An 11,162-nucleotide genomic window follows, 5' to 3' on the forward strand; every position below is an offset into this window, starting at 1 on the left:
TCAAAATCTGCTTTACTGAAGTCCAGGATCCGTATTCTGCTGCTCTCCTTTATTTCTTTTGTCAGGATCCTGAACTCGACCATCTCATGATCTCTGCTGCCCAGGTTGCCACCCACTTCTACTTCCCCTATCAATTCTTCCTTGCTTGTGAGCAGCAGGATGAGAGGAGCACGGCCCCTAGCTGGTTTCTCCAGCACTTGTACTGGGAAGTTGTCCCCAGCATTCTCCAAACACTTCCTGGATTGTCTGTGCACTGCTGTGTTGCTCTCCCAGCAGATGTCAGGGTAATTGAAGTTCCCCATGAGAAGCTGAGCTTTAGTTATATTGATATATCCTTACTGATCTTTTAGGATCTGTCTACTGTTGCCATTTGAAGCTCAGTCTCAATGCTGCAGAATTCTTAGGGGATTTCTCCCCCTCCCCCTCTGTTTCTTTTATGAGCTTGGCTAGATGTCAGGGTCTTGCTACAAGTGTAGTCCTGCAGCTTCTCCTTGAGAATCAGATTCTTCCTCTTTCATTCACTTAGGACACAAGGTACTTTTTGCTTCTCACAGATCTGAGAATTAAGATTCTGATAAAAGAATTGTGTCTGAAGAGAGAACTCTAGTGATATTTTATGTTCCATTTTCTTAATTCCTCTCTAATCTACCATCTGTGTCTCCTTTGTTTCAGAATTGCAGTGGAAAAGTCTTGGACAATCAGTATATGAAAGACAAGTCAGCTACATAGATCCTTTCTTTAGAAAGTGTCCAGACCTCTTTCTTGTGTGTTTTAAAAATAGTGCTTTTTGACTATAACGTATCTGGTTCTTCCTCCTCCTACTGAAAAGTTACAAAACCCTATATGCTTTTCTCAATCATTATATCTTCCTGGGCCTCCAGATTAAAGACTTCCTTTCCTAAAACTGACACCAGCATGGTGTTACTTTTCTCAAGGTTTTCTGGAAGACTTTTCTTCTTGGGTTGTGTGCCCTCTCTCTCTCTCTCTCTCTCTCTCCGTTTTGCATTTTTTTTCCCCTCAATTTTGCAACAGCCTGTTAACTTGCTCTGTCGGAGTATAATTGCTCTGGAAGTTCCTTGGAGACCTGCCTCTTATGGATACACAGTTTCTGTGACTTGAATTTTTGTTTTTGTTTTCATCTCTGATGATTTTGGATATTATCCCGAGAAATATGTTTTATATAAAAAACGGGTTTACCATTAGTTTAACCTACCGCTTGAAAAGCTGTGTGTTTGGGTAGATGATTTGTTACTTTCCCTAAGCTCTTTGTCACAGATGGGTGGTGTTTATTTCTGTGAAAAACTGGCTTTTACTGTAGTGGTAGTAGGGTGGGGTTTTTTTGTTTCTGATGGAGCTGGGAGCCCATCAGTGGCATCTTGTAGTCACAAGTCAGATTTGTTTGATTAAATTCTTTGTACTCTATTTCTCAAATCAGGGTTGGTTTAATTTAAATAGTTAATTTTGAAGAAATGTGGCAAATGTCAGAAAGCAACAGATGGCACAACCCAACTAGAAATCAGACATTTTTGCAGCATGTTTAAGTAGATTATGTTGTGGGCTGACTTGCTTTATGTGTGGGGGAGAGGATCTATTTTCCATTCCATAGGCATATTTAATGCAAAGAAGGAGAAAAGCAAAGTTATAGTCAACTTGCCAGTTCCATTCTGAGTTCTAATTGAAGATTGGCTGCAATCAACTTCTGGAATGTAACTAAGAATTCCATGGTTCATGTTCTGCTAGTACAAGAGAACAGATTAGATTTGCTTATGTATGCCATGGAACAAATACCTGTATTGTTTCAGTGCTGAATAGTTGGTGCTAACAATTTTGAGACTGGATTTTCTGGTTTAGATAGATGAAGTGGGAAAAACAGAACTATTTGTGTCTTCCAGGCCACATCGTAATATAAGGGTTCTACTGAAAATGATGTGATTATTTTAAAGCAGGGGTCGGCCACCCTCTGGCAGGCCGGGCCAGTTTGTTTACATTCCACGTCGGCAGGTTTGGCCGATTGTGGCTCCCACTGACTGCGGTTCACTGTCTCAGGCCAATGGGGGCTGTGGGAAGCTGAGGGATATGCTGGTCACGGCTTCCCGCTGCCCCCGTTGGCCTGGAGTGGCAAAGTGCTGCCTGCGGAAGCCGCAATCAGCCTAACCTGTGGATGCGTCAGGTAAACAAACCAGCCCATCAGGATGTTTACCCTGGCGAGCCGCGTGCCAGAGGTTGCCGACCGCTGTTTTAAAGTATGAAAAGCAAAACTGGAAATCTAGATCTCTGCAGATATTTCCAGTCTAAACATACTCCAATTGGTCTGTCTTTCAAATACACGTGCACAAAGAATTGCACAATGCACCTCTAAGCATGGATTTGCTGCTTCTGAAGATTAAAGTCTTGTGAAATACCTTCATTTGTCTTCCTAAATTGGCACATATGGCCTTGTAATCTGGGACATGAAAGTCTTAATCTCGTGTCAGTGATCATCTCTTTGTAAAGTTCACACCCCTGAAAGACTGTGGACTTGATTCAAGACCTTTTAAAAGGGATTAGGTGAACTTATGTTTTAGCTGGGAATCCTTCTGTCAGACAAGCTTCCTATCAAAGTATCTGGCTGCTGCTTCTTTTTGTTTGTTTAGGTGTTTGAATTGGATAGTTCTGGAAGTCATCTAAACTTAACCGGCTCAGTTAATAGAACAGGAGTACCTGTGGCACCTTAGAGACTAACAAAGTACTCTTGTTCTTTTTGCGGATACAGACTAACACAGCTGCTACTCTGGAGCCTGGTTAGTGACTTCATAAATCATACTTTTTCACTTAATATCTTATTGGTAACACTTGTATTGCCTGACATTGACTGAAGCTACATATCTCAACTGTGCTTAATTTTTATATCTTCAATAAAAAAGTTTGCTTTCTCTGGACTTCTATTCAACATCCTGACTTTTTTTTTCTTTCTGTCGGGCCCAAGTACACTGTAGGATCTTCCTGGAAAGTTTAGACTGTATCTGAGATCTGAAATGATAATGTGAGCATGGAAGATATTCTGTCTGTCTGTTTAATGGAGGGTCCTGCTTTTGAGGATGGTACCAGTAGAATTGGTAGGTCGTGTTATACATAAATCAATGTTGAAAAAGCTAGGGTTGAGATGACATCCCTTTCTTGCTTGAGAGCCTTGGTTGGCATGTCTTTTTTTTTTTTTTTTTTTTTTTTTTTTTTTTTTTTTTTTTTAATCCTTGATTGATAAATAGATACACAAGGTTGTTTATCCACGATTCCATTTTGTAGCAATTTAAGTTAATGCCTAGATGCTACATTGAGTCAAATGTTTTGTACACGTCTGTAAAGCAGGCTAATATCTGCCTTTGTACTTTTCACATGGTTATGCATCTATGGGATTAAATAATGGGTCTAATTCACTCCAGTTTCTTGGAAGAGTTGACAATAGTAGAAAGCTTGCCCAAGATTAGCGACTTTATTCAAAATCCGTAAGCCCCCCCCCTCCCCAGTTTTGCTTTTCTGGGCTGCTAGTGCACACTTTGGGAACACTGAGATGCAGGGAGTGAAGTCACAAAGGCCTGCAACTCTCCCAGTCTAGGAGCTATCATCTTCATGAAAGCAGGTTCTGCTTTCTAGGGACTCGGCATGGCTAGGGCAGCTGATTCAATATAGCTAATAGACTTGATGGCCAGAAGTGGCCATCATGACTATCTAGTCTGACTTCCTGCACATTGCAGGCCAGAGAACCTCACCCATCCCCTCCTGTTAATAGACCTATAACCTCTGGTTGAGTTACTGAAGTCCTCAAATCATGGTTTAAAGACTTCAAGTTATAGAGAATCCACCATTTACACTAGTTTAAACCTGCAAGTGACCCATGCCTCATGCTGCAGAGGAAAACGTCACATCTGGTGCAAATAGCATCATCTGTCCCACCCAGGGTAAACCTGAGTTTCTCTCTCTCCCACATGCTGAACCTGATCTTGTGTTACCAGGTTCCTGACATGTTTATGGAGAGGAAACCTCTAGGAAGTGATCTCTGCTCTTGTGATCTCTTTGTTCACCCCTCTCCTCAACCTTCCTGGTTTTAAGACGAGTTGAGGCATGGGAGTGTGGAGGTGGTTACAAGGCTTTGGAATTCACCCACTTGTTGTATCTAAACCAGTGACCCTGAAACTTGTCACCTGTTTGGGCTTACTGATTTTGAATGAAATCTGGTATCTTCTAAGGCTCAATAGAAAAACCTCCCATGAAATTCTATATTTGTACATGCAATTTGAGTAGGCTGCAGTTCTCTGTAAATCAGTGGCAATATTTTTGCTTCTGTTTTTCTGACTGCTGTTTCCCTTAGTACAATATTCTCAAGAGGCTACTGGTAGACTGCTGTTTTCCTTCCCTCCACTGTAGAAAAGTCCAATCAATAATGCAACCATCACATTTTAACTCAAAACAAATATATAAAAAAAAGGGTGTAGGTCCGGGGGCCAGGGCTGCTCTTTCCAGTGGGCCAGGTAGAAATTTAAAGACAGCTACACGCTGAGTGAGGAGGAGACAATGTTCTTTCCTACTGGTTACTGAGATCATATTAAAACTGTGCTACTTGGTGGTGGCTGTAGGCAGCAAACTGAATGGGGTAATAGTGATAAAAGTGGGGCAGGCATCTAGATCCTATAGTGATAGGTATCTTGCAGATTTTATAGTGTGTTTATGGGGGGCACCTTAGTATATAGGTTCTACTAAAGCAGGTGTTAAAAGCTCTTGCCTTGTTAAGGTAACTGTTGGAATACTCACTGACCTGAGAGCTGTGGAGACGTACAATAAGATTAATTTTGTTTTGCACAATTCGTCTAAAGTCACTGACTTCAGAGGCCAGAATTTCAGAACTGCATTTATTCAGAAAGCTTGTGTGCCTGGGCTGAATTTTCACACTCAGTCAATTATAGCTGAGTATGAAGTCATGGTACCTGCAAACATAAATAGTCAATTAGATGCAACTGACCTATTACACAGACAGAGCCTAGCTCTGATGCTGTGTCCTTTTGATTTTTGCTTTTGAAGCTTACTTGTGACAGTATGAGGTTTTTATTAATTTCATTCACAGTTCATTATAACTGATTACACAACTTGAGTGAACTAATATGCACATATTTTTGCTTTTACAACATGCACACAGTTTCTGAAAACACAGCATCAAAAGCCTTGTTTAATAGCCCATTAGTAAAAGTCACCAGTGCGTAAGGCAAGTAACCTTTGGACTTGGCAATTTGTTTTCACTGCAATATTATTGCACTTATTAGCAAAAGTATAGAAAAGTTGAAGATACTGTAAATGGTAGGTTTACCCCCTTGAGTGCTGCGTCCTTTTGATTTTTGTTTTTGAAACTTGCTTGTGAAACTAGGCCCTTTGTTATTAATGGTTGAGTTCAATTTGTTAATTTTTTTTTTTTTTAACCTTTTCCAGGACGAGAGCAATTTCATGGCCTTGGTTCTATGTACTGTAGAGGAGCAGCTGCTGTGATCCTTACATATGATGTAAACAACTTGCAAAGCCTGATAGAACTGGAAGATAGATTCTTGGCGCTGACCGACACTGCTAGTACCGACTGTATCTTTGCTATTGTTGGAAACAAAGTTGACCTCACAAATGAATATGCCTTATTACTAGAAACAGAAGAGGAAAATAGACCTGAAAAGCCTGTCACCAGCTGCATCTCTACCAAGGTCCAAAAACAAGTCCACCTGGATGATGCTGTTGCACTCTACAAAAAGATACTGAAATACAAAATGTTGGATGAGAAGGATGTTCCAGCAGCTGAGAAAATGTGCTTTGAGACCAGTGCAAAAACAGGCTATAAGGTGGACTACCTCTTTGAAACCATATTCGATATGGTAGTACCAGTAATTTTACGACAGCAAGCTGAGGGGCCGCTACAAACTGTAGACATAACCAATTACAAGTCAACAAAAAGGACAAAATCTGGTTGTTGTGCCTAAAACATCGATGATGTGGGGAGTGAGGGGATTATGTCTGTATGTTGTGCTAGTGATCGTGAAGTTAGAGATGCTTACAGTTTGAGCAGAAAGGGAAAATCAAGGAATAAATGATCTAGAATGAAGTATGCAGAACAACTAATCTTTTGAAAATTCAAGGCTTTTGAAAAATCTAATCTAATTTATTTATAAAAAAAAAAACTTGAATTGAATCATGCGGGAAGCCTTGTAAATTTCATAGGGCCCTTGGTGTGGAGGAGAGATCATAATGAATGTACAGAAGTGGGAATCTATGCTATGGTACTGTTTCCATACAGATCGGTACAGACAATCAGTTAAGCGCTCTCAAAGGAGTCCTGCTTTATTTTTTAGAATGCAGTATTTTCTCCACATTTAGTGTGCAACATCTAAACTGTCACTGGATGTAACTTTCACTTTAAAAAAATCATTCATTTTCTTCTGGGGAATATTTAGATGCTGGGTACTTTTTTAAGCTTTACACATTATTTTTTTTTCCAGAATATAAATTATATAGAAAAGTCACTAATCAAGCAATTCAATTATCCTTTTGTACCAGATACGGCAATATAAGATGTACTATTAAAGTTACTATGGAAATGAATTGTTCATTGAGGATTTATTAATGTACATTCTGCTACCTTAGCAATCATGCCTTCTCTACATTAACCAGGGACAACTCTGTCCTGTGCTACTTGTAGCTAAAAACTGCAAAGGGTGGTAGGAAAAAATATATTGGCAGTTACGCTCCTGCTTCACTTACACTCCCACATAAAGTATTTGATACACTTCCATGTTCCTACCCCCTCTCAGCTGGGCTCAGGAAAAATTGCAGTTCTAATTTTGGCAGGGTGTGATTTCACCATCCAAGCTCCACAACCAGGAGGGAAGTGAAGATCTGAGTTTTCTGATGTGAAAAAAGCAGATAACTGTTTTTGGAAGGAGTGGGAGGTGACCTTTATGCATCCTAAAGGAGCAGTAAAGTGCACTGACAGGTTCTTTTTTTTGGTCGTCATTGCAGTTACGAGAACTAGTAAGTTTTTAATGCTATTCTTAGAGTGCTGTAGCACAGTCAAGAATAGTGATGGGTGTAGTCATCAAGTATCTCATACAGATACATGATAAACAGGGATAGGCAGGGCCGCACAGAGGATTTTGGAAGCCCAGTAACATCTGAAACCGAGGCCCCCGCCCTTCTAAAAACTTGCAAATGAGAGGGGCCCTCAGGGTAATTGAGGGGCATTTGCCTCATGGTAGCCTGTCCTCGTGGGCTGGGCTCAACTCTCCACTCAGGCTGTTGCAACCTGATGTGCAGGGTCGCAGTGCCACTTAGATTTGGTTTGTCCACCACTGTGTCATGACAGAGGGGCCTCTGGGCTAAACCTGAGTGGTGCTGTGCCAGGTTGCAATGCTACCCTGTTTGGGAGCTGTCTCATATAGGGGGGCCAACGGCAAACTGCTCCCCCCCACCCCCGAGCAACTCTGGAAATAGGCAATAACAAATGTAGACCCCAATCCTTGAAGGGGTTGTGGGTGTGTGTGTGTGTGGGTGTGTGACTCCCATGGATTTCCACAGGAGTGCTGCACATGGAGCAGTTAAACAGAGATTTGGATACCTACCCACTCACCCGCACCAAATCAAGGTTATCCAACACAGAGACAATTTCTGAGTCACTAAGTGTTAAAAGCTGTTACCTGATAGTAATTAAAACCTCTGTAAATGTCTGCCCTGCTGAGTAACGTTTTGCAAAGGGGCTGATCTGAAATTTCAAAGCCAGCTTCCATTACTCCCATTACAATGATTTAAAGTCTGACACACACAATGAGATGAAATACAGTGGCTACATTGAATATTTTGACTGTTTTAAAAGTTCTAGTCCTTGGGTCTGCTGGAAGTTTTGGAAGTATTTGTCAAACTAGCAGAAACATTAAGTACAGCCATAGTATATTAAAACCTAATGCATTTTTTTGCTTACCCAGCAAGATCAAGTGATCCTCTGCTGTCTCTTCCCCTCCCCGCCCCCAACACTGATCACTTGGTGCTGCTTCAGGCTGAAGAGCAGACTGTAGGACTTTGCTGGTCTCCACAACATCCAGAATCAAGAAGGTGGCTGAAAGCTCCCCCTCCCAAGGCTGCACAATCCGCAGTGCGCTGCCTGAACTCTCAAAGCAGAGCTAGCGTCTAGTAGGTAGCTGTGAGGTCATACTTGCAGAAGGTAAGTGAAGGTGGAAACACTTTAATTGTACATTTTAAATATACCACGTTATGTTAATAGTCTAACACTTTTTGGGACTGTCTGTATTTGGTTGATTTGAGATCTTGAGCAACACACAAAAATCTTTCCCAAGAGCTTTAACTGCTCAAACCCACCCTCACCCGCCTCTTGTGTTGAGTCTGCTCTGAAAAGGGTTACGTCAAAATCAGTCTTGGATTTCAGGTCTGCTCTATGTGTGGAGTCAGAGTTTCACTTGGTGACTGTAGGGAACATAAACCATCACTTAGCGCTTATCATAGTATAAAATCCCACTCTGAACCTTGGAGTCCAAAAGATGGGGTGCCAGCATGAATCTCCCTAAGCTTAATTACCAGCTTATATCTTGTAGTGCTGCCACCAACCAGGACTTGGAGTGCCTGGTACACTCTGGTCCCCCCCAAAACCTTCCCTGGGGACCCTCAAGAGCCAGACCCCCTGGATCTTAACACAAGGAAAGTAAACCTTTTCCCTCACCGGTGCCTCTCCTAGGCTTTCCCTCCCTGGGTTACCCTGGAAGATCACTGTGATTCAAACTCCTTGAATCTTAAACCAGGAGGACTGTCCCTTCCCGTCTCCCCTCTCCCAGGGCAATACAGATCAAGCTCCTGCTGAATCTAAACAAAGAGGAAATTTACCTTTGCCCCCCGCTCCTCTTCTCCCTTCTCCCACAAATTCCCTGGTGAGTACAGACTCAGTTCCTTTGAGCCTTACAAGGGAAAAAATCCAATCAGAGTCTTTAAAAGAAGAGAAAGCACATTTAATAAAGAAATAAAACCGTAAAAATATCTCTGTAGATCAAGATGGAATATTAGCAGGTCTTTCACTCTAGACTCTAGAGAGAATCCTCCCCCCAACCTACTACAAACTGCAACAAGAGATATCACATTGCTCAGCCAATACACATTTGCAAATAAAGAAAAACAATCAAACAAAGACTAAACCGCCTTTCTTACTTGTGTATTACTAAATTTGAACAGAAGATTAGAGATCCTGTAGGTACGTGTGGTCACTCTCAGAACCCAGAGAGAACAACAGACAAAGAAAAATACACAAAACAAAGACTTCCCTCACTGAGATTTTTAAAGTATCTTGTCTCCTAATTGGTCCTCTGGTCAGGTGTTGCAGGTCACTGTTTGTTAACCCCTTACAGGTAAAAGAGACATCAACTCTTAACTATCTGTTTATGACAGCGCTAAAAGCAGTTTCTCAGTATTGCTGGCTGGATTCTTTAAGCTCCAATTGGCTGTCCCTGCACAAACCCACAGCAGACAGTAGGGTAGCAGAGGTGTAAGCGAGGCTCATTAGTCATGCACAACCCTTATTACCATTGGTGAGAGGTGAGAAGCAAAGAGGAGGCTGACTTGCAGGGCTAGTTGTTTTATGGGGCAGGGGGCAGAGCGCCACTTGTTAATTTGAGCCCATTTGATCTGAGGGTGATGAGGCACAAATCTGAAATCCTAATGTGGTTTTTTAAACCCCCTCCGGTTTAGAGTAGAATTAGACTTTAAAGCAAAGTTCAGAGTATTTTTAAATTAATTGTTGTGGTAACAACTTCAGTGTTCTTGAGTGTTGAGGCTTTAAGTTCTTGTCAATACTTAACCGCAGTGTTGAGGGATCAGCACTATTCAAAATAAGCTCAGTTTTACAATGCAGATGGCCCCAGCTTCATTAAAACTGTATCTTCCTCAAGCCCTTTGCATGACTGAGGAGATGCAGTTCAACCTTCTCCACTTCCAGTCAGAAACATATGGTTTAACAGCAAGAACTCATGTTACATCCTGTCCCCCAATATGGTATATTTTAATGTTTCTGTGATCGAACATTTTGGGTTTGTGTTTAAGTCCTCCAGCAGTTGTCAATGCCCTGGTTTCAGGGGGACCCCAATATCTTGTCACTAGTGATAGCATCAATCTTTCTAGGAAGCATTAATGGACTATATTTTGCTTGTTGAGGGTGAGGAATAGTGAAGCTGTAGCACAGCGACTAGCAGAAGAAGAATTGGTGCTAGTGACCACCAGCAGTGTTATGCAAGTAAATGCTTTAATTCCTTTTTGTGTCCTGAACAAAGCCTTAAACTGATATGCTTGCTGTGAAATAGCACAAGTGCACCTGAGGACTGTGACAAAACTGCTCAGACTGAGTTCCAAATCAGGTTTGGATTCTGCAGGCTTACAGTGGGGAGCTGTCCTGTCTGTCTTCTCTCTCCCTCCTCTGCTATCAACAACTCATGGAATACGTTGTGCTAAATGTCTTCTGAGAACCATTTGTCCTTGTTTGATGGAAGCACAGTGGCACTAATCACTTTTCAGAAGTGACTTTGGTTTGGAGGGGAAGTTGTGAAGAAATTGAACCATCTAGTAGAATTATTGCACTCGTTTCCAAGTAGCAGACTTGTAGGCAGGGCCACCACCACATGGGTACTGTGGTAAGATATGCTTTAGACAAATAACATAGTTATCAGTAGCTAGTCTCTATATCTCTCCATACAGTCACTGAGACTGTCTTCACAATATGGTTAGTTCAAGTTACTTCTGTGGAGGTAGCCTAGCTTGGGTGAGAGTAGCCACACTGCAAAATAATAGTTGAGCTGCTGTGTCCACAGTGGTGCTGCATTCATGTGTTTTGTTAAGACTTCTGGGGGCAATGCTCATGCTTCTTTGCACTGCAGTAAGCTGATCCTTTCCCATTCTATAAATTCTTCCCAGTCAATTACAGGGGAACTTGTCTGTCCTGGGCACGTGTGGAGGAGATGTGTGAGAACACACTGGAGGTCTGAGGCAGTCAAGAGGCACTAGCCTGCATCCACACTGCAGAGTGGTGGTGGTAGTGGCTGTATTTTGTTCACTTGAGTGTGTGTTAGCCTATACCCTCCTGACAGGCTAGCCAACTTGAGTTACAACTTAAA

At 41.8% G+C, this 11,162-nt stretch overlaps 1 protein-coding gene across 1 annotated transcript in view; it reads left to right on the forward strand.

Annotated features, from left to right (window-relative positions):
* RAB20 (RAB20, member RAS oncogene family) overlaps nt 1-6,606 on the forward strand; it is a 40,881-nt gene extending 34,275 nt beyond the window's left edge. Inside the window, exon 2 of the mRNA XM_032779738.2 lies at nt 5,455-6,606. Within this exon, the coding sequence (XP_032635629.1) occupies nt 5,455-5,987 (533 nt within the window). The 3' untranslated portion in view covers nt 5,988-6,606. The remainder of the gene's footprint in view (nt 1-5,454) is intronic.
* Nucleotides 6,607-11,162: the final 4,556 nt, after the last annotated feature.

Source organism: Chelonoidis abingdonii, chromosome 1 (genome assembly GCF_003597395.2).
Source record: "Chelonoidis abingdonii isolate Lonesome George chromosome 1, CheloAbing_2.0, whole genome shotgun sequence".
Taxonomy (NCBI): domain Eukaryota; kingdom Metazoa; phylum Chordata; order Testudines; family Testudinidae; genus Chelonoidis; species Chelonoidis abingdonii.